At 44.6% G+C, this 23,779-nt stretch overlaps 2 protein-coding genes across 21 annotated transcripts in view; one reads left to right on the top strand and one right to left on the bottom strand.

Annotated features, from left to right (window-relative positions):
* Positions 1–1,082: 1,082 nt before the first annotated feature.
* On the top strand, positions 1,083–19,852 carry hnrnph3 (heterogeneous nuclear ribonucleoprotein H3). Of its 19 annotated transcripts, none has more exons than XM_033034401.1 (14): positions 1,083–1,150; positions 4,362–4,463; positions 4,542–4,589; positions 4,674–4,778; positions 4,858–5,013; positions 8,078–8,221; positions 8,824–8,962; positions 9,989–10,173; positions 10,535–10,627; positions 10,990–11,105; positions 11,193–11,328; positions 13,535–13,612; positions 13,695–13,792; positions 14,263–14,648. In XM_033034401.1, the coding sequence occupies exons 5-14, from the start codon at positions 4,992–4,994 to the stop codon at positions 14,425–14,427; spliced, it is 1,176 nt and encodes a 391-aa protein (XP_032890292.1). In that variant the 5' UTR covers positions 1,083–1,150; positions 4,362–4,463; positions 4,542–4,589; positions 4,674–4,778; positions 4,858–4,991; the 3' UTR covers positions 14,428–14,648. The 19 variants fall into 19 exon arrangements, with proteins under 19 accessions (XP_032890292.1, XP_032890288.1, XP_032890291.1 ...); XM_033034397.1 differs by having other exon boundaries at positions 4,506–4,589; XM_033034404.1 differs by lacking the exon at positions 1,083–1,150 and adding an exon at positions 1,342–1,360 and having other exon boundaries at positions 4,362–4,433; positions 4,554–4,589.
* Positions 15,218–23,779, bottom strand: part of rufy2 (RUN and FYVE domain containing 2) — a 46,494-nt gene continuing 37,932 nt past the window's right edge. The window contains exons 15-19 of one of the 2 annotated variants that reach the window (XM_033034383.1): positions 19,724–19,818; positions 19,445–19,493; positions 16,955–16,957; positions 16,607–16,684; positions 15,218–16,015 (exon numbers count right to left, since the gene is read on the bottom strand). In XM_033034383.1, coding sequence (XP_032890274.1) covers positions 15,875–16,015; positions 16,607–16,684; positions 16,955–16,957; positions 19,445–19,493; positions 19,724–19,818 — 366 coding nt within the window. In that variant the 3' untranslated portion in view covers positions 15,218–15,874. Of the gene's footprint in view, positions 16,016–16,606; positions 16,685–16,954; positions 16,958–19,058; positions 19,494–19,723; positions 19,819–23,779 lie in introns of those variants that run through there. The other variant, XM_033034381.1, reaches the window with a different exon arrangement.

Genomic DNA, 23,779 nt, shown 5'->3' with positions numbered 1-23,779 from the left:
ATGGCGAAAATGTTGGAGGATTATATGCTGATTAAAACAAACTGCATTCAGATTGAAAATCTTGTTCCTTTGGCGCCTTTGCATCGCATGTTGTGATTGTTAGGCTGATCGGATGTGCAGAAATGAATTGCAGATGCTGGTTTACACTAGACACAAAATGCTGGAGTAACTCAGGCAGCATCTCTGGATAGAAGGAATGGGTGACGTTTCGGGTCGAGACCCTTTTTCAGACAGACTCGGGAGAGGAAGACAGAGATAAAGAAGTGCAAGGTGTGGAAACGAGACATCAAAATGGATGCAGTCAAGGAGAATGTAGAATAAATCATTGTAGACAGACACAAATGTTGGAGTAACAGGGACAGGCAGCATCTCTGGATAGAAAGAATGGGTGTTTTGGGTTGAGACCCTTAAGACTGGATCATTCTGATCAGAATAGATCATTGTTAGCTGTAAGTTGACAACAAAGCATGCAGAGGTAAAATTTAATCAGGGAAGTCTGAGAACTAGGATGGGAGAGGGATGGAGAGAGGGAAAGGAAGGATTACATGGTTAGGGAAGCCATACCGTTGGGTTTGACGAAGTCGACCCTTTATGATTAACCATCAGCAGCGAGTTTTATTTGCACAAGAGGAGAAGTGTCTCAGTCAAAGGCTGAGTGTTTAAGAAGGAACTGCAGATGCTGGAAAAATCAAAGGTAGATAAAAATGCTGGAGATACTCAGCAGGTGAGGCAGCATCGATGGAGCGAAGGAATAGGGTCTGAAGAAGGGTCTTGACCCGAAGCGTCACCTATTCCTTCGCTCCATAGATACTGCCTTAACCGCTAAGTCTCCCTAGAATTATCTACCTTCAGTCAAAGGCTGATCACAACTCCAAAGTTAAGTCGGCACAGTAGGACATTATACACCAAAAAAGATAACTGAGGAAGTACAGATGTGAGCTAAATTGATATGTTAATTAAGTCTGAAGAATTGACAGGATGATCACATGGGGAAGGGAGGGGACGTTCCCGCCAGTGGTTGATCACGTGAGGGGGCGGGACCTGTGGGGTGGGGGGGGTCAGGCAGGAGGGTGATTGACACAGGATGATCACGTGGGGCGGGCTGTGAGGAGCGGGAGCTTCTTTGGCGAGGAGGGGATATTACGGCCAGGTGGGTGATCACATGTTGGGGGGGGGGTTGGGGGGATTGGTTACGTGTGGAGGGGGCGAGGGCGACTGATCAACAGGAAGAGGGGGGAAGAGACTGATCTCCCGGCTGCTCAGCACTTTGTCCTGGGCCTCCTCCATTGTCAGAGTGAAGACCAGCGCAAATTGCAGGAGCAGCACTTCATATTTCGCTTGGGCAGCTTACAATCCTGCGGTATGAACATTGACTTCTTTAACAGATAGCTCTTTCTTTCTTTCTTTCTTTCTTTCTCTCTCTCTCTCTCTCTCCATCCCCTCCCCCTTCCCAATTCTCCCACCAGTCTTTCTGTCTCCGACTCCATTTTATCTCTGTACCGCCCACTCCCCTGGCATCAGTCTGAAGAAGGGTCTCGACCCGAAACGTCACCCATTCCTTCTCTCATGCCTGTCCCGCTGAGTTACTCCAGCGCTTTGTGTCTACCTTCGATTTAAACCAGCATCTGCAGTTCTTTCCTAAACGTGAGTGTGTGTGGTGGGGGGTGGGGTCGACAGGAGGGGTGAGGGAGACTGATTACGTGTCAGGGGGGGAGGGAGATTGATCACGTGTCGGGGGTGGTGGCAGGCGGGAGTGAGGGAGACTGATCACGTGTGTGGGGGTGAGGCGAGGGAGACTGATCACGTGTGTGGGGGTGAGGCGAGTGAGACTGATCACGTTTGGGGGGTGTGGTGGTCAAAGATCCTCTTTGGTGGTGGTGACGGGCAAAGATATTAGAGGAGGAGATTTATTTTTTGTTAGAGGGGGATGGGGGAGAGTCAGTGGAACAGCCACTGAGGTTAGCAAGGCTGGGCTGACTGGCACTAGGACCCAGTGGAGTGAAACCCAGGAGAGTGGGAGTAAGCAGCGTGGAGGCTTCAGTTATTTTTTGTTAGAGGGGGATGGGGGTCTGAAGAAGGGTTTCGGCCCGAAACGTCGCCTATTTCCTTCGCTCCATAGATGCTGCTGCACCCGCTGAGTTTCTCCAGCTTTTTTTGTGTACCTAAAGATATTAGAGGGTCTGTAATATCTTTGGGGGAGTGAGGGAGACTGATCACGTGCGTGGGGGGTGGGGACCAAAGATCCGCTATTGTATCTTTGGTTGGGGGGGGGTGAGGGATATTGATCACGTGCGTGGGGGGCGCTCTGGGCGGCGCGGAGAGAGGGAGGCGGGGTGTGGGCTGGACTTCCGCCTCTCGCGATAGCGGCGACGCGGTGCGTGCGTGCGGCGGGCGGGTTCGGTCCGGCGCCATTTTGCCAAGGGTCGGTTGCGCGCTCGTCCATTGTCTCCGCTCGTCGTCGGTATCAGCGCGGCACCATGGCGCAGGAAGAGGGTAAAACAGAACCACGGGCAGGATAGGCTCCAGGCTCAGGGAAGCCTTGGGGATGGCGCACGGTCCGCGGCGCCGGCTTGGCCGTTGGCGGGAAGAAGCTGAAGGGCCGGGACCTCCGGGGCCTAGTGGGCGCCGGAGCCCCGCTCTCCCGTCTCCCTCGGCCCGCTCTCCGTGGGCCTCGGCCGCGCAACCTTTCGGATGTCCATCGCCGTAGGGATGTTCCCGGTGATGGAGACGGTCGATGTGGGTGGGGGGTGGGTGTAGGGGGACGAGACGGTCGCGCCGGGATTATCCCACCGCCGGGCTCTATAACAGGTTAGCGCCCCGGGACCCGCGAAATAAAACAAAGCAGCCGGTCGGCCATCGGCTGCTGTTCCTCCTTCAGCCGCCGGGCGGCATCCGCGGTCCTCCGGCGGCAGCGCCCCCACTCCCTTCGGCCTCCGGTGGTAGTGCGGCCCTGAACGCTCCCTTCAAGGGCCCGGCGGTCCTCCAACTGCAGCGCCACCTACCCTGTTGCGACCTCCGGCGGCAATCGCTCCCCACCGAGCCAGCGACCCCGGGGTCCTCCGGCGTGAGCGCCACCGCTCACACGGTGACCTCCGGCGGTGCTGCTCCCCATCAAGCGGCCTCGTGGTCCTCCATCGGAAACGGCCCCATTCCTTGCGTCCTCCGGTGGCAGTGGAGGCCGATTCTGTGGGTGCTTTCAAGAGAGGTTTGGAGATCCTAAAGATATGGGGAGAAGGCAGGGGTGCTGGATCGTGGGGCCGAATGGCCTACTCCTGCTCCGATTGTCTATAACACAGGGGCGATGTTTGGCTAACGCGTGACCCGTTGAGTTACTCCAGCATTATTAATTGGCGTCTGTAAATTGCCCTAAGTGTGTAGTTCATAAGTTATGGGAGCAGAATAAAGCCGTTTGGCCCATCAGGCCAAAGGCCTACTCTGCAATTCAATCGTGGCTGATCTGTCTCTCAACCCCATTCTTCTGCCTTTGCACAATAACCCCTGACTCCCTTGTTAATACAAAGAAGAAGAAGATTGGACTTTATTGCCTTCCATCACAGTGAGGAATGTGGGGAATCTGCTGTGGTAGATGTTTATGTTAACTTTTATGTAGTTGTGTACCTTAATTGGTACACGTGACAATAAAAGATCTTTGAAACCTTTTAATTCAATTAATCAAGAATCTTAATCTCTGTATGCAGGGAGTGGATGAGAAGATGGAATAATTTAGTGTACAGGGTGATCAATGGTCAGGATGGGCTGAACCTGTACCATCAAAGAAAATCTGGCATGACTGCCTTGGTTTTCCAGTTGCCAAGCACTTTAACTCCCCCTCCTATTCCCACACTGACCTTTCTGTCCTGGGCCTCCTCCATTGTCAGAGTGAGGCCCAGCACAAATTGGAGAAACAGCACCTCATATTTCGCTTAGGCAAACTTACACCCCAGCAGTATGAACATTGACTTCCCTAACTTCAAGTAACCCTGGCTTTCCCCTCTCTCTCCATCCCTTCCCATGTCTTATTGTCTCTGACTATATTTTAATCTCTGCTTTGTTGTTACCTTCTCCCAGCTAACAATGATCTATTTTATATTTTCCATGATCTCCATTCCCTTTGTCCTGTTCTCACACCTTGTGTGTCCCTCGCCCCTGAAGAAGGGTCTCGACTTGAAACATCACCCATTCCTTCACTTCTGAGTTACTCCAGCATCTTGTGTCTATCTTTGCCTTGGTTGATTGTTCCATAGTCCAGAATGACCTTGGAGAGTACATTTCAAAATTTATAACCAAACACCTGCTGGGAGAAATAAAACGCATAATTCTTCACTTAATTAACATATCCAACATATATGAATGTTTCACAGAAATCTTTACTTCTCTGGAGCCAGAGAGGGGGGAGGAGGAAGAGGAGGAGGAGGTTGAAGGCGAACGTGAAGGTGACCGTGACCTAGACCTTGACGGTGAAGGTGAAGGTGACCGCGACGGTGAAGGTGACCGAGACGTTGAAGGTGACCGCGACGTTGAAGGTGACCGAGACGTTGAAGGTGACCGTGAAGGTGAAGGTGACCGTGACCGTGACGTTGAAGGTGAAGGTGAGCATTGCTTCAATTTCTGAATTGTAATATTTTGGCTGCACGCCAAGCCAGTTGTTATTCATAGTTTGGCAATAATTGCAGAGAAAGAGGAGTCTGAGGAGCCCACGAAGGAGGAGGACTACGTAGTTCGGGTACGGGGTTTACCTTGGTCGTGTACACCAGAGGAAGTGATTCGTTTCTTTTCAGGTAAAATTGTGTACGATCAAGATGAGTTTCATCGGCCGCTGCAGCACTGGAGAATTTTGACATCTTTCTATTGGTTTAGAATGTGATATTCGAAACGGATTGCGTGGTGTGCAGTTTACTACCTCGAAAGATGGCCGTCCAAGCGGTGAAGCTTATGTGCATCTAGATAACGAAGCGGACTTTAAAAAAGCTGTGGCCAAAGACAGAAAATATATGGGCCACAGATACATTGAAGGTAGGTAACAATCCTGCGCTGAGTGGCAGCACGGGCATATCAGCGAAATGAAGGCTTTGGCATACACTCCACTAACTCTTCAGTATCATTCTAATAATAGTGATGGAAAAATTGCAGCAGCATCTTGATCGATTGGCCAGGTGGGCTGAGGAATGGTTAATGGAATTTAATACATAGAAATGTCCCAGGTACAACCCCCACCCCCCCCCCCCCCCAGTTCCTTACCGTCCTGTCTTCTCTAATATTATCTAATAAAGTATTTATCTATCTTCATCTTGCAGCCCAAATTTTGTCTTTTTAATCCAAAGCCAATTGCTGCTTTTACCTGCTGATTTTGACAATGACTTGATTGTTGTTGAAGGGAGCGACCCCTCAACCCCATTTTCTTCAATAGACTGCTTGTAAATTTAGCAATGAATCCCCTGCATTCCACTTCTACAGGGAAAATCTTGGTCTTCCAGCCATTCTTGGCTGCTTCAGTTGCCAGTTCAGAGTATTTGGTCTTTTTCCTCTCATAAGCTTCTCCAACACCATCTTCTCATGGTACTGTCAATTCCACAACATATGCCAACTTGGCTGTTAGAGTATTGAGTATAGAAGTTGGGAGGTCATGTTGCTGTTGTATAAGACGTTGGTGAGGCCGCGTTTAGAGTATTGAGTTCAGTTCTGGACATCGTGTTATAGAAGAGATGTAAGAGATAGGAAAGGGTTCAGATTTACAAGGATGTTGCCAGGGCTAGAGGCTCTGAGCTATAGGTAGAGGTTGGGACTCTATTCATTGCAGCCCAGGAGGATGAGGGGTGATCTTATTGAGGTGTATAAAATCATGAGAGGAATAGATTGGGTAGATGTACAAAGTCTCTTGCATTGAGTAGGTGTATCGAGGAACAGATGACATAGGTTTAAGGTGAAGGGGGAAAGATTTAATAGGAACCTGACTGGTAACGTTTTCTTGGTGGGTGTATGGAACAAGCTGCTAGAGGAGGTAGTTGAGGCAGGGACTATCCCAACATTTAAGAAACAGACGGGCACATGGATAGTTAAGTCAACTTTATTTGTCACATACACATCCAAGATGTGCAGTGAAATGAAAGTGGCAATGTCTGCGGATTATGAACAGAACCAGTATTTACATTTTAGAAGAAGAAGGGGAAAAAAAGACAGCACAACAGTAGATTAGTCCCTGGTGAGATAAGAGTTTACAGTCCTGATGGTCTGTGGGAAGAAACTCCGTCTCATCCTCTTTGTTTTCACAGCTGATGCTTTGGATCCAGTCATGTGGATAGGCGTTGGTAAACTTTCAGTTTATCTTTAGAAATGGGTTGATGGTGAAAGGTTACTCTAGGTAGAAGGTGAGCAATGTGTTAAGGCCATGAGGTTACAGATTGTGGTGGAATATAAATCTAATGACCCAGAGGGCTTTATAGGTGCCCAGATTTGAGATGCCATTATATTGTTATATTCCATTTAATATGCTGGTACGCATGGGTAGTGGAGGGTTTTGTAAAGATGGGCTTTGCATCTGTACAGGTAGATTGCAGAGGATGAGGTTTATTCCTTGTGTTGGCACTTACCACCTGTCAGACCAATTCTTAACAGCTATGACCTTCTGGACTTGGGACAGTTTGGTCATGGGTGGTTCTACTAGCGCTGGTGCATTGACATCCTCTCCCCAGAGCACGTAACCTGCCCTTTTTATTCTCAATGCTAATAAACTATAATTTCATATAGAGGGGCACTGATTCATCAGCCGAGAGCAGTGTCCCATAACCAGGGAGACATTTGTTTTTTAACCTATGGCCATGAGACGGTGTTAAGGGCTTGCAGCGCTACTCATGTATGTTGGAAGTGGTGATGAGACAGTGGTGCGTGATGGTTGTGACTCGGCTGTGAATACAAGCAAGATGCTATTGTTGATTAGCTGGTTTAGTTTATTGTCACGTGTACCGAGGTACAATGAAAAGCTTTTGTTACGCGCTAACCGGTCAGCGGAAGAACAATACACGACTACAATCGAGCCGCCCACAGTGTACAGATACACGATTAGGGAATAAGGTTTAGTGCAAGTAAAGCCAGTAAAGTCCAATCAAAGAGAGACTGAGTGTCTCCAAATGATATGGATGGTAGTTCAGGACTGCTCTAGTTGTGGTAGGATGGTTCACTTGCCTGTTAAGAGCTGGGAATAAACTCCCTGAATCTGGAGATGGGCCTTTTTCCGAATGGGAGAGGGGAAATAGGGAGTGGCCAGGGTGCAATTTGTCCTTGATTATGCTGCTGGCCTTGCTGAGGCAGCATGAGATACAAATGGAGTCTATGAAAGGGAGGTTAGTGTGACGGTCAGGGCGGCATCCACAATTCTCTGCAATTTACCACAGTCTTGGATTGAACTGTTGCAAACCAAGCTGTGATTTGTCCTGATAAAATGGCCGCTGGTCTGCATTCCCAGTTTAGATATTATTCCGCTAAATGTTTTTGATATGTGGTATCTGCCTTTAAACATGTTTTAAATTTGGGGCCTTGTAGACCAGAGCACATAGACCAGGCCACATTTGGTCTCTAAGACGAAATCAAGGGATATGGGGGAGGAAAGGAACAGGGTACTGATTCTCGACCATCAGCCATGATCATATTGAATGATGATGCTGGCTCAAAGGGCAGAATAGCCTACTCCTGCATCTACTTTCTATGTTTCATCCTCTTTCCCCAGAGGATATCTGTGAGCCAGATGGAGTTTTGTTATGCCATATGGTAGTTTCATTTCACCATTACAGAGACTAGCTCTTTATAAATAAAATCCTGGTCCTTAAGCAACGCTCTGAAATTCCCCCGCTGCCTTGATAATGTTTAAATGTATGTTTCGTTGTGATGAATTGGTTCATGCCTCAGGTGTAACTATTTGGTTAAACCAATGGTTTAATCTTGGCAGAAAAGGACTGGGCAGTTGCTGACTGTTCTATGGAGACGTGGGAGCACTTATTATGTAGCACAACAGTTTGAGACCGGAGGATGCACCTGCACATGCATTCTGTGCAAAGCTACAGCCTGTTATCTTTTCACCCTTCAGTTTTCAAATCTAACGGCAGTGAAATGGATTGGGTTCTAAAACATAACGGTGCCACTCCTTCTGATACATCCAACGATGGCACCGTGCGACTTCGGGGACTTCCATTTGGTTGCAGCAAGGAGGAAATAGTTCAGTTTTTCACAGGTATTTTTCACATACACGTGTCTTCACTAGAAATCTACATTAAAACTTTAAATTGCTGTTAGATCTGTGTAACTTGTAATGGGTAATTGTTGATATAATTTAGGATTTACTGAATTATTTATTTGTTGGCTTAAAAGCAACTGTGTCTAATGTAAATTTAAAATGTCGGTGACAATTTAGATTTTAGTTGTATTTGGTAAAAATGTTGTGTTTGAAGCATAAGGATTTGCGTATCTTGATGTTTGAGGCATCCTATACCTAAATATAACTTCAGTATTTGCACTATGAACTGAATGTATAATTGTATTTGTCTGTAGTTGGACTCAACATAATGGATTGCTGCTGTACCTTCAGAGCAGTTGTTAAAGTGTTGTAATTGAAATGAGTTCTGTAGTTGCCATTTAGTCTGTTTAACTAATTTTGTAGCTGAACACTTAAAATCATTATGGAGGTTGGGTGTGCTGTAAATCTTATTAGTGTTTTACATTTTTATGTGTTAGTAACGGGGGTGATAATCTTTTATAAATATGTAGATAATGTTGGGAATTGTGCATCATTTAATATTGTTCCCCTGATGGGGTTATTTTGTCCTTGGGTTAAAGGGTTGGAAATCGTGCCAAATGGGATAACTTTGCCGATGGACTACCAGGGGAGAAGCACAGGGGAGGCCTTCGTGCAGTTTGCTTCAAAGGAGATAGCAGAAAAAGCACTGGGGAAACACAAGGAAAGAATAGGGCACAGGTGGGGATGGACGGACGGGTTGGTTATTCATCTTAAAGTTGAGTTTAAACGCTGGGTGCTGGTGTATGACGCACTGAAGTTGGGACTACACACTGATCTTGCAGTCAGTTAAGAATAACGTACATAACTAATATTCTATAATCCTAAGATCCCAAGTAAAAGCTACACGTGTAGCTTGATTGAATTATGCCTTTTTAAACAAAATATATTAATGTGTAAGAATCCTGCTTGGATTGAGTGGATAAAAATGCAGCATAATGGTTTGCAAATGTTACGGCATGGTCTCACAGCTGCCTCATATTACAGGTGGCTTGTTGTGATCTTGTACCCCAGTAAGAGTTAAATATGGAGTGCTGTATGACCCCCATTCACCTGGGGTTGTTACAAATCTTTGAATTGATACAGTAACATTTCACTTTTTACCTTGTCATCACTTGCAGCACAATGTTTGCTCACTCATGTTGCTTTCCATGCTCAGCTCCTCTCCCGTTACTTTTATTTTTGCTCCCTGTCAGAACCCAATAACAATGGTCTAATGTGCCAGGACTGCCACGGCCCCTTGGGGCTGCATGTTCTTGCCGTGTATTTGCCCTCTTGATTTTTTTTTTCCCTCTTCCAAGCTGCAGATCAGTGAATGCCTGAGATGAACAATATTGTAATTACAATTAATGCAACTGTGTTATACTTGAACCATATTTTCATGCATTAGAATCTGATCCATTTTATGGCCTCAGTTATTTACTGAACAACGTTTTGAGAAGATTACTTGCAAAATAGTATAAATAGTAACCTGTTGAATATAATCAATTGCAAATATGCTTGCTCCATTGAGAAAACATTAAATTAAAATGTCATGTAGGACTCGATGTTAAATTAAATGTGTAGAATTGGTGTTCTTTAGAAATATCTGCTAGTCGTTCTAATGTAAACTAAGATATGTATGTTTTCAGCCAAATTGTTATCTAGAATAATACTACAATTGCAGTATTTCTCATGAGTGTTAACTGTATATTCATTGTGATTTAGGTATATTGAGATATTTAAAAGCAGCAGAAGCGAGGTGCGGGCATACTATGATCCCCCAAAGCGGCTGATGGGACAGAGACCGGGCCCATACGACCGGCCGATGGGACGAGGTGGTTACCTTGGAGCTGGTCCCCAGCGAGGGAACGCTTACGATCGTATGCGTCGAGGAGGTGGTTATGGTGGTGGTGAGTGAAATGCGTGTTGCACACAGTATATAGCTGTGCATTCATCTGAAAGTATTTACATGTTTTACTGTGGAATTGGGATGTAACTTGTTTCCAGCATTCAGAGATTTACAATGGCCAAATACTGGCAACTAGAGCACGATTAATTAATTAATTGTCCTTGCTGCCAGAATATAAGCCTTGCAGTCCCAATGTCTACGCCTTGAGTTTAAATATGAATAACTTGTTGTTATATTCTAAATTGACATATCTTTCCTTTAGCTATTGGTGCAAATTTTGTCTTTTGAATCAGGTAGAAGTGTATTTTAGGACCTCCGGGTGGTGTTTTCATTTTATCTAATGTGGCTTGTGATTTCTTCAGGATATGGTGGGTATGACGACTACAACGGCTATGACAACTATGGCTATGGGAACGATGAATACGATGGGCCTGGCGCTATGAGAGGCAACAGAGGTAGGTTTGGTGTTTAGAATAATTTTGATTATATTGTTTGGAGAAAGTGGAAAAGTGCAACACAGGAGAAGGATAAAGGGTAAAATAGGGTGAATGGGGCAAAGGAAATGGGTGGGAATGAGCAGAGTAATTAGGAAGAATGGGTGTCGGGTTATAGAGAGATGACTGGAGAATGGGGTGGAGAGGGAAAAGATAGATCAGCCATGATTGAATGGGGGAGTAGACTCATGGCCTAATTCTGTTCCTATCACTAATGAATGAGGGAGGGTGTGCGGGGATATGTCAGAGGTTATCATAGTGAACTATAAATGTAGAATGGGAAAATGTGTTATCAGAGTTTGCACTAACTCTGCTCTTTATAGGTATGGGGAACCATGGATATGGAGGAGCTGGAGACGCCAGCTCGGGCTATCTGAGTGGACACTTTGTGCACATGCGTGGTCTACCGTTCCGGGCATCCGAGGATGACGTTGCACACGTAAGTTTCCGATTAATTTATTCAATCAGCAGTAATGAATCTGATCAGTGGGTGGTTAGATTATGTTTTACAATTGTTTCTTTATAGTTCTTTTCCCCTCTGAACCCTCTTCGCATTCACCTGGAGTATGGAAACGACGGTCGGGCCACAGGGGAGGCTGACGTTGAATTTGCAACACACGAGGACGCGGTAGCCGCCATGTGTAAGGATAAAGCTCACATGCGTAAGTACAAATTAAGCTCTTGTCTAGCTTTACCCCGAGGGTCGTGGCTGAGCTGCACTTGTAGGAACCACAAAGTTAATTTAAAATAAAGAATCCTGCCATGGCCAATGCTTGTTGGTGGGGAATTAGAAACAGAAAATAGGTGCAGGAGTAGGCCATTCGGCCCTTCGAGCTAGCACCGCCATTCAATATGATCATGGCTGATCATCCAGAATCAGTTTCCTATTCCTGCTTTCTCTCCATATCCCTTGATTCCATTAGCCCTAAGAGCTATATCTAACTCTCTTCAAAACATCCAGTGAATCGGCCTCCACTGCCTTCTGTGGCAGAGAATTCTGCAGATTCACAACTCTGGGTGAAAAAGCTTTTCCTCATCTCAGTCCTAACTCCTTTTTCTTAAACCGATCCCTGGTTCTGAACTACCCCAACATGGGGAACATTTTCCCTGCATCTAGCCTGTCAAATCCCTTTATGTTTCTATAAGATCCCCTCTCACAGAGCTGCCAAGTAGCACGGATTTTCTGTATTTTGTACGGAAATGCGATCAGAATACGGATGTACGGATTTGCGTTGTGAAATACGGATTTTTTTTTAAATCAGCCCGACTTCCTGTTTCATCTTGCTGCTTAATAAATGCAAGGATATAAAAAGTCATACTGTACCTCTAAAAATTATAGCAGATTAAATCTATTAGTATTTTAAATTTCAAGATCTGGATGATTATTTTTGTAAGCTTTGATCTGCCTGTCCCGCTACAGGTTTAAACAGCGCTGTCAGTTTATGCGTGGGAATTTAAATGAACAGCGCGATGGGTTTTAAAAATAGTGCTCCCAGGTGGAGCACTATTGCCTTTACACGTAGCGCTATGGCCACAGCACTATGGATCCCAGACAGTGGGGGGAGGTGGAGAATAAGAGGGAGGGAAAGAAAATAGGAAGGCGAGGGAGGCTGAAGAAGGAGGGAGGGAGGGAGAGAGGCTTCCAAAATGGCTTCCACATCTTCATCTGGTGCTAAAAGCAGGAAGCAGCCGTTCAAACAGCAGTATACAAAGAGATGGCAATGAATGCACTGTCAAGTAAGGTGCGTAGAAGACATGTCAATTGGTAGCAAAGTTATGCAGTCTTGTATGCTTACATGGGTATGACTGCACATAAAAAAATAACACTTTTTTCAGCAAAATGGCACTGCGTAAAAATACTGATTTTCTCAGCAAAATACTGATTTTCAGGTACTAGAATACTGAAATGCTCTGACAGCCTGGCAGCTCTGCTCTCATCCTTCTAGATTCCAGTGAATATTAGCCCAGTCGATCCATTCTTTCATAATATATCAGTCCCACCATCCCGGGAATTAATCTGGTGAACCTACACTGCACTCACTCTATAGCAAGAATGTCCTTCCTCAAATTAGGAGACCAAAACTGCCCACAATACTCCAGGTGTGGTCTCACCAGGGCCCTGTATGATGTGTACATAGCATGTGGCCTTCATCAGATAGGGCTGACCTTGGTTAATGCCCATTTGCCAAGTGTCGTAGGGAATCTTACTGAGGATTACACCGCCCGCCCTGGGAAGGCGTAAGGTCCACCAGCAAAACTGGGAGTGCTTTTATTGAAGTGATATTTAGAGGGTGGCTAAAACACCAGGGCTGACTGTTGACTCCAGGCTGGCAAGGACAGGATTGTGAGAGAAAAAATAAGTGCAGATGCTGGTTAATACACAAACGGGGACAAAGTGTTGGAGTAACTCAGCAGGTTTGGCAGCATCTCTGGAGAATATGGACAGGTGATGTTTTGCATCGAAGCCCTCTGCAGACTCCAGAGTCTGAAGAAGGGCCTCACCTAGATTACCTATCCATGTTCCCCAGACCTGTGCGTCCATGTGCTGCCTGACCTGCCCAGTAACTCCAGCACTTTGTGTCCTTCAAAGACAGGGTGTATAGTGCATGGGTATTTGGTGATTCCCAAATTTCCATTAAGTTGACGGTCAAGAAATCACAACGTCCTTGCTTTGTGAATCTTCTGTGATAAACTACATCACACACCATCTGTCAGCAATTTGGGATAGGTGTTTTCAAATGTCCAGTTCTCGGAAGCCAAGTTAGATGTCATGGTTTGACGCATGTTTAACTTGTGAGAGAATACCTGTTGAGTTGTGTGGACAGGTGATCGGCTAAAATGTTTACACGGCAGTTGATCTTGTTTCAGAGCATCGTTACATTGAACTCTTCTTGAACTCCACTGCTGGCGGAGGGTCTAGCGGCTACGGTGGCGGCTACGGGATGGGTGAGTTGAGTCTTCCGTCAAGCTTTGCAGCGGCAGTGCGAATGCTTTGAGATATTTTATCTAAAAGCCTCCTTCCTTGCAGGAAACCAGGGAGGCTACGGTGCCTCGGGGAATCACGGGATGTCCAGTAATTACGCCGCCGGTTACGGGAGTCAGACCAGCATGGGCTCATACGGTAAGGAAAGTTACATTCTTTTTATTTTAAATTCCAAACAGAATTAAGTGATGAGTTTCTTTTTGATAAGTTACATTCTTCAAAATTCACTGTCGTGTTTTATATTTTTATTTGTTGCCCCTGAACTCCGAGTATTTAAATTGCATGTTTACAAAGTTTGATGAGTACAGGAGTGAGAGGTTAAGGAGAGAATGGGGTGAGGAGGGAGAGATAGATCAGCCATAGAATGGCAGAGTAGGCTTGATGGGCTGAATGGCCTAATTCTGCTATCACTTATGACCATGTACTCTTGTGTTCTTCTGGTTACATTCTATCCTTGCCCCCTCCCCACCCATAGGCTTCCCCGAAATATTGATTAACACTCTTGGGAATTGCATTTTCTATGATTAACCTGACTTTCTGATGCATCAGGCTGCCAGATCTTCAAACTTAAAAAAATTATTTGAAGACTTTACGATTAAATTCTTTATTCTAGGTCGGCACAGCGGAGGCAACAATGGTGCACGGGGATATTACGACGGATCTGGAGGCATGGGAATGGGGGGTGACGTGGAAGGAATGGGGAACGTGGGCGGCAGTGGAGGGTGGTGAATGTACTAGTGGGTACACCCTGCCTCAAACTGACCGTGGCCGCTACTAGTCATTTTTGAAGATATTTTGTTTTCGTATTGTGCAGAATTGAGTCTATGATATTCCTGCTGTTTCTAAAATTGGGTCTAGACACAATCGATTTTGTGTCTGTGATAATATTAATTCGAATCTTAAGGTTTCATTATCGCTTTGATTTTCCATTTTAATTTTTCCAATTTAAAAAGATTCCAGTTTTAATACCCATGAGTCCAATAAAGATTTTGAAAACTATTTTAAAATAGTTTATTCTGTGATTTGCAAATCTAATTTCACAAAACATGACTTAAATGGTAGTTAGAACAGAGTCTAGTTCCGCCTAATGCTCAGTGTAGTCCAGTTAAACAGGCATCTTGCACATCTTTCACGTGATGGTTTGAAACTTTATGGAATCCAAATTTAATTCCGTAAATTAAATTGCTCTTGATAGTATACTGGGACAGATTTTGAAGAAATACATTGCAAATAAGCACAACTGCAATGGATTGCTTGGCTAGGCGGTGGGGCAGGGCAACTCTTCCCCTTTATACAGTAGCGTGGACCTGTTTGGGAGGGAAATATTAAGGTTCCCCATGCTGGCAACACATTTGCTGTGTTCAATGCCTTTGCAGTGCTTTTCCTGAGTTGATTCCCTCTGTAACCTGATGCTGTCACTGCCCAGCCTGTCTAGTACTATGAAAAGTGTTTTGCCATCACAGCACTAGCAAATCTGGTTAAGGTTTAGTTTAAGCACTGGATTGAGAGTTAATGTCCAGTATCCTTGTTGAAACACATTCACGCACTCCACCGCCTTGAAGTCAAGATTACAATTACATTTTGGCTTTACTATTATATCGAGTATGCATTTCCTATTTCCATTACAAAAAAGGTATCTTGTCTACATTTAACTGGAAGGAAAATCACTACAATAGACAAACAACTGGTGGTCTTGCCACTATCATACATGGTTCATGCATCAATTAAATCAGCTCTTATTTTGTACATAAGTAACAAGACCTATTTAAACCATTATAACACAAGGATTGAGTTATCCTCAAAGACTAATTTTAATGCTAGTGAACAGTTGTCTTCACATTGTGATGGTTAGATGGTTTCAAAACTAAAGATTCTGTTATTTGGTCCTCCATGCAATGTGAAAGGAAGGCACAAATAAATTGAATACCAGCAAAAGTTCAACTTTCAAAAAGTAGTGCATTAGTGATCAATTAAATACATTAATAGTGTGAGTACAAAATAGCTGTTAAAATGATTACACCAGCTTTTTGAGTTGGCACCTGTATACTTCCTCTTGAGCAGTAACGAGGACGAAAGTTCATCTAATTACAAAGAAGCACCATTAAAAGTCACTCTTTTTTCATGGAGACTGGCATGGACTTTGTTAAAGACCTAGTTGCGACAAGATCTGAATTCTGCCCACTGGTGCAAGACCAGGCCTCAACTGAGACTTGCCTCTGGGATGTTCAGGTGTTGGAGGAGCATTGTTGTAGCAACAGCGCATGGCAGGTGTCACACACACGCACAGGCTTTGGAGAGGAGGGCAGCGGAAGCTCATTGTCAGAACAGGCGTTGCAGAAGATTTCCCCACAGTTCCTGCAGTGGTGCTAAAGAGAAGATAATAAATCAATTAGTTAGTATGTATTTATTTCAGCAGCACTCCTCTGCTTTAGTTGTCGATGAAAATGATAATTGGGAGCGCAATCATAGTTGAGGGGGATTCCAGAATGTAAAACACAGCTATCTGATGATCACTGGTGGAGCAATATCAATTAGGGGTGGACGAAGGCAAAACTAAGATACCAGTGTGACGGTTTATAAGGTTGTAGAAAATTCCACAGGTCAGAGTGGGGCTTGGCCACAAATAGATATGAAAATACAGTGCTTTGGATGATAAATGTTTTCATCCCAGCTGGTCTGGTTTGGATTTGATCTGTAAAGTGCTAAATTTGTTACAGGAATTGGCCTGTTATTCTGGTTCTGACATTCCATTGATCTGAACCTTAAGTTCCCTTTATTTACTTTTGTTCCACTTTTTTCTCCACAACTTAGTGTTATGACAATATTCTCGCCAGCATTTTAGGGGAATTAGTTCAAGATCTCGTGATATTAATCTTGAATGGCCTTGCTCTCATTTCAGGGCTTCCCGCCAATATAGCGTTACCCTGCTGGTACATAATTCTTCAAATGTTCCATACCTTCCTTGTACTGATGGAGAACTCCTTCCCACATAGCTTACAGCACGCAGCATCTCTGTCTTTCAGCCACACCAAACCCTAGAGGTCAGAAGCACAGAGGTTACTGCCGGGTAGAAAACAAACCATGAGACAAAGTGCTGGCGTAACTCAGCGGGTCAGGATAGATGATGAGTCTGAAGAAGGACCCTAACCTGAAACGTCACCTATCTATGTCCTCTGGAGATGCTGCCTGACCCGTCGAGTTACTCCAGCACTTCAACCAGACATTCGTAGTTTGAGCATAGCTGGATGAAGCTCACTCTGACCTTGTGGTATTTCAGCTAATCCTGCTTCTTGTGCTCCGAAGACCCCCTACAAGTCAGCTGCAGTACCTCCAAACCTAACAGGCTAGCTAATTTTTCAGACAACCCTGGCAAGATCCTCTGTATTTCTTAATATGCCTGTCATTTATCATGCATTTTCTACCTCTTTAGTTTTCCAACTATATTTTCCTGGAGCCTAGAATTTTCTTCCTTACCATTAATCACATATTATTAACAAACATCTCCATAATAGCGTTTATATTTTAAGTCCAAATCACTGATATGACAAAAAGAGCAAAGGACTTCTAAATGGACTTCTAAATCCGACGCCAATGTCAATTAAAACCTTCACCATTACCCTTTGCTTGTTCCATTCTGAACCATCTTTTTAAACCAACTTGCACATTTCTTTCGCATTCAATGTATTTCTTCATTAATCTGCAGTTTATGTAAAAACTACTATCTTTGTCAATTCTGGTTATCTCAAAAGTTCAAATCAAGTTGGTCAGAAATGATCTCTACTGAATTAAGTCCATGCAGACAGCCGTGTGCTCATCAGATACAGATAGTTCTGCTATAACTTGCATTTCTAAGAAACCTGGTGTTAGGAAATGTATCAATGGGGAGAATGGTGCGGGCTAGAGTTTGACTCATAATAACATTATTTTTCCAAAAATAAATGTTTTTTAAATGGCTTTAGGTTGACATTTGCTACTGCAAACTAAAAATATACCAACAGCTGAATGTTACATTGTTTAAGACAATACAATGGGGATCACTGTATAAAAGGAGTATTATTCCATATCTGGAAATGAGCTGACAGAGGAAGCTATAGAAGTGGATACAATTTAGACAGATATGGATAGGAAGGGTTTAGAGGAATGTTGGCCAATGCAGGCAGATTAGACTAGCCCAATATGGCAACTTGGTCAGTATGATTGGCTGAAAGCTTTTTGTTGCATGCTATCCAGTCAGTGGAAAGACTATACATGATTACAATCAAGCCATCCACAGTGTACAGGTGGGACTAGCAATGATGGGGCATCTTGGTCGGCATAGACAAGTTGGGCCGAAGAGCCTGTTTACTGGCTGCATGATTGTGCTGACTATCCCAAGTAACCCCATGTTTTTCAAATGCAAGTAAATCTTGTTCCTTGTTTACAGCTTATCCCTATAGTCACATTATGGATTTGACATCTCATAAATATCTCCCTCCCTGCAACCTAACAAGCTTGTTTTGTTTCTTTCAACCTGAACTGTTGACTCTTTCTCTGCCCACAGATCTGGCCTGAACAGCTGTCTATTCCTGATTCTGTGTAAGAAGATTGATGAGGTTCGGGCAATGGATGTCATCAACATGGACTTCAGTAAAGCATTTCATAAGGTCCCTCATGGTAGGCAGTTCTAGAAGATTTAGTTACATGGGATCCACAGTGAGTCGGTGATTTAGATACAAAAATGGCTTGGTGATAGAAAACAGAAGGTAATAGTGAAGGGGACACAAGTGATTGCAGATGTTGGAATCTATGGAGAGAATGGACAGACAACGTTTGGGTCGGGATCCTTCTACAGACCCTTCAGTGAAGGGGATTTTTCAGTCTGGAGGTCTGACCATTGGTGTTCTGCAACGATCAGAACTGAGGTCATGGTTTGGATTTTAGTGTCATCTGCAAACTTACAAAGCATGTCTCGTATACTCTCATCCAAGTCACTAATACAGACGAGAAACAGCAATGGACCCAGTAGCGATCGCCGAGGCACACACAACTAATCACAGGCCTATGGACTGAAAAACAATCTTCCGTCACTACCCTCTGTTTCCCACCATTAAGCCAATTGTGTATCCAGCTCTGGATCCCAGGCAATCTAACCTTCCAGTGCAGTCTATCATGTGGAACTTTTAAGGCCTAGCTGAAATCCTAATAGACTACACGTGGTCTTGTCCTCATCAACCTTCTTGTTTATTTCTTAAACTCAAATCAAATTCCTCAGAGATTGTCCCACACACAAAACCATGCCGACAATTCCTAATCCACCCTCTGTTTTTCCAAATTCATGTATTCCTCAGAATCTACTCCAGTACCTTTCCTTCACACATATTCAGCTCGCTGGTCTATAGTTTACAAACTTTTCTTTGCAATGTTTTTTTTAAATGCCCCCATAGTCTCCTCAATTCTCTATACCCCTCCAGGGATATATTTGACCCCAGCTGCCTGTCCCTGACCCAGGCCTCTTATTTCCTGCTACGAGCCTCAATTTCCCTCATTCTCCAGAGTTCCTTATCCTTTTCACTCCATCAGGGACATGCAAACTCTCAATACCACACTTGAAAAAGCATCACACTTTCTGGAACTGAAAAGTCGGTTGGCAGGATTAAAGTACCATACTTGTAAATTTTCTTCAGATTATGTAAGTTTGTGCAGGAAACACACTGACCCTATCGAGGTAACATGCAAGGAGATTTTGCTTTATAAAACATCGCATCATGAGCACCGTCACAGCAGATAAAGTCCACTAGCATTCTTTATAAAATTACCTGCAGTGCCTTGTTAGCCTCCTTAACGGTCTCAATTTTGAGCTTTGACCTATAAAAAATGAAAAAGAAAACACTGCAGAGAAATTATTATAACAAGGCATCTGCAAGGTAGCTTGCACCCTCATAAATCATTAATGATTATTACCCTCGTCCCGCCAACCCTGCCCACACCACATACATACACATAACCCATTACGAATGAACATCTTTCATCGGGGAATGGGGAAAGAGTACAAATGAATCAACAGCATGACCAATGAGATGAGAGGGGTGGTTTACTCGCTGAGTTTGTAGCCCAGTTCCTGCAATGCCTGCTCCTGATCATTGCAGATTCTCTGCAGCTGTCCATTCTCTTCTTGTAACCCAAGGAATTCCTACAAAACAATAAACAGATTTATCAAGTTGGAATGACTTTATGAAAATTATTAATCTATCGCTATTTTATCTGGGGAGGTAGTGGACAGTGAAGATGTCAAGAGGAGAGAGGTGATTTGGGCCAAGGACTGGCAGAAGGAATTTAACTTAGGACAAGCTCAAATTGTTACATTTTGGGAAATTAATCCAGACTCAGGTTTGCACGGTAAATGGCACCAGAGATAGCAAGGAATGCAGGTGGACAGGGTTCCCTCAGATGTTACTGGACCTGGAGAACTGGCATTATAAGGAGATGCTGAAAAGGATGGAACTTTTTCCCCCTGGAGTGTAGAGTTGAAAAAAAATCATATGGGGCATAGATAAGGAGTACGGTCACAGTAATTTTCCCAGGGTTGGGGAATCTAAAACTAGAGAACACAGATTTACGGTAAGATGAGAAAGGTTTAAAGGGGACATTCTCCACACAGAGTGAACTGTCTGGAGAAGCCATGAAAGCAGGTATAATTTTAGACGGGTATGGGCAAAATGTTTGGATAGATATCTTGTTAGCATAGGTGAGTTGGGCCAAAGAATCTGTTTCTATGCTGTACAACTCTGACCACATGTGCAGAGTCATTTGTCCAAGACTACAGAATACCTGCACAATCTGGTTCCTATGGACTCTTGACTCCCTTCAAGAACACAAGAAAATACAGAAGATGGTCGGGTTTTCCTTGCCTATCAACAGAGACGCCAGCTGGCCGGGCTGCAATCCAACCTCATCTTGATCTGCACCATGAAGGACCGTAGGACAATGCTTGAAGCGTGGGCGAGCGGGATTGTTTCTGTCTAGTTTACAGCTAATCTGGGGATCATCACTGAGCTGCCTGACAAACCCCAACCTCAAAAACTTCCAGCAGCAGATAGATCATGTTCCCTTGGCATTGCTGCTGTCATTTTGTCCTCAAGACCAAAATCGTTGGCCGTGTTTCGACAAAACAGCTGGCAGGTCTTGGGGTTAGACAGCCATTCATGGCCCCATATTAGCTTTACGCTAACACTATTAATGGCATGCTAGTCAATAAAGTTGTGCGATTCAAAGTTCTGTTGCAAGCAGCAATTGTTACACAGAACAGAAACTCACATGCAAATCATATTCGTTCTCAATCATAAGGGCGCTGCAAAACATTTACATAAAACATGTTGCCAGGATGCGAGGGCCTGAGCTACAGGGAGACGTTGAGCAGGCTAGGATTCTATTCTTGGAGTGCAGCAGGAGTGATCTTATAGAAATGTACAAAAACCCTGAGAGGAATATATAGGGTATACACACAGAGTCTTGCCCAGCTTCGTGGACTCGAGAACAAGATGATACGTTTACAGCGAGGGGGAAAGATTTATTAGGAGCCCGAGGGGTCACTTTTTTTTTTACACGAAGGGTGGTGGGTGTATGGAACGAGCTGCCGGAAGAGGTAGCTGAGGCAGGTACTATTGCAACATTTAAGAAAACTCTACACAGGTACAGGGATAGGATCAGTTCAATGGGATACAAGCCAAACATAGGGAGTTAGGACTACTGCAGATGAGGCGAGTTGGGCGGAAGGTCCTGTTTCCACGCTGTATGACTCGGCTTTCTCACATGTAGATAGGACACACATTTGTGTACGTGCCAACATTAGAGTCACAGGGAGGATACAGACGGTCCTGGGGAATCCGGTCTCGCTGACGGCAGTGCCTGGCACGAATGATACGTTCACAACCAGAAGTGGCAGGTGACTTCAACCATCTCAACTCTTCCACTCCCCTTACCTGCTCTAACCTCACCCCCTCTGAACATACAGCCCCCTGCTCACTCTGCAGCAACCCCGACATTATCATCAAACCCGTCGACAAGGGAGGTGCTGTGGTAGTCTGGCGAGCTGACCTCTACCGCACTGAGGCCAGGCGACAGCTCTCAGACACTTCCTCCATGATCCCACAGATGAGCACTAGGCCATAATCTCACAGACCATTTCAAATGCTATCACTTCTGGCTCTCTGTCTTCTACAGCCTTCAACCTTATCGTTTTTACCTGCTTTTACCTTCTCCCCAAAATCCATAAACAACTGCTCTGGCAGATCCATTGTTTCTGCCTGCTCCTCCCAAGGAAATGATTTCTACATTCCTCATCTCCATCCTATCCCCCCCCCCCCCCGGTCCAATCTCTCCCGACCTATATCCAAGAAACCTCACACTCCCTTCGTCTCTAATGACTTCCGTTTTCCGAGCCCCCACTCCCTCATCTTTACTATTTAGCAGTCTGAAGAAGGTTCTCAACCCGAAATGTTACCCATTCCTTCTCTCCAGAGATGCATGTCCCGCTTGAGTTACTCCAGCTCTTTGTATCTACCTTCGGTTTAAACCAGCATCTGCAGTTCCTTCCTACACAAGTGATCAATCATCTTCACTTCCTTGTAAGGTTTCAAACCTTCACAAAAGCCAACCAGTAAACTATGATTCACTTCAAAGGCACTGGATGATGGTTGCAACTGCCCAGCCATAACACTGAAGACCTGACATCGCAAACTAGCTGTCAAGCCATTTTTGTTATAACAACGTCTCGTTTAAACCCTTTAAAATTCCTTCCTCTCACAATAAAATATTCTTATTATTGATACCCTTACTATGGGAAAAATACTTATGCTCCACCCTAGTCTGACCATCCACCTGTAAAAAGGACTTGACTCAAAACATCGCCCGTTCCTTCTCACCAGAGATGCTGCCTGTCCTGCTGAGTTACTCCAGCTTTTTGTGTCTATCTTCGGTTTAAACCAGCATCTGCAGTTCCTTCCTTCACCATTCATCCGTCTATGTTACTCATAATCTTATTATATGTATATTAGATCATTCTTCAGCCACATCTACTCCAGGAAAAACAAGTCTTATTTGATCGCTTCCCAATCAAGGCAACATCCTGGTGAATCTCCCTAGCTTTCCAGCACAACCACATCCTTCCTTTAACCAGACCAGAACTGCAGACAAGACTCTCAACTTCGACCTAACCAATGTTTTGTAAAGGTTACATCCTAACTTTTATATTCTATGCCCCAATCTATGAAGGCAAGCATTCCAGCAGCAAATAGGCTCCTCCTTGCTTGAGATGATTTGTTGCCAGCCCTCATTGATCCTGACCTTTTCTTGCCTCTTCACCCCCACCCCCTACTTTCAGTCTGAAGAAGGGTTCCTACCCAAGATGTCACCCACCCTTTTCCTCCAGAGATGCTGCCTGACCCGCTGAGTAACTCCAGCACTTTGTATCCATCTTTAATATAAAGCTGCATCAGCAGTTCTTTGTTTCTGCAAGGAACTACAGACGCTGGTTAATGCACAAACGGACACTAGGCGCTGGAATAACTCCGCAGGTCGGGCAGCACCTCTGAAGAACACGGATAGGTGATATTTCCGACTGAAGATGGGTCCCGACCTGAAACACCGCCAATCCGTGTTCTCCAGGGATGCTGCCTGATCCGCTGAGTTACTCCAGCACTTTGTACAAACATAGACAATAGGTGCACGAGTAGGCCATTCGGCCCCTTGAGCCAGCACCGCCATTCAATATGATCATGGCTGAGCTAAATCTAACTCTTGAAAACATTCAGTGAATTGGCCTCCATTGCCTTCTGTGGCAGAGAATTCCACAAATTCTTAACTGGGTGAAAAGGTTTTTCCTCTCGGTCCTAAATGGCCTACCTCTTATTCTTAAACTGTGACCCCTGGTTCTGGACGCCCCCACCATCGGGAAAATTTTTCCTACATCTAGCCTGTCCAATCCCTGAAGTATTTTATATGTTTCTATAAGATACCCTCTCATCCTTCTAAATTCCAGTGAATATAAGCCCAGTCGACCCATTCTTTCATCATATATCAGTCCCGCCATCCCAGGAATTAACCTGGTGAACCTATGCAGCACCCCCCCAATAGCAAGAATGTCCTTCCTCAAA

Source organism: Amblyraja radiata, chromosome 15 (genome assembly GCF_010909765.2).
Source record: "Amblyraja radiata isolate CabotCenter1 chromosome 15, sAmbRad1.1.pri, whole genome shotgun sequence".
NCBI lineage: Eukaryota > Metazoa > Chordata > Chondrichthyes > Rajiformes > Rajidae > Amblyraja > Amblyraja radiata.
Note: the sequence above shows the minus strand (reverse complement) of the source record. Positions and strands in the feature narration are given on the sequence as shown.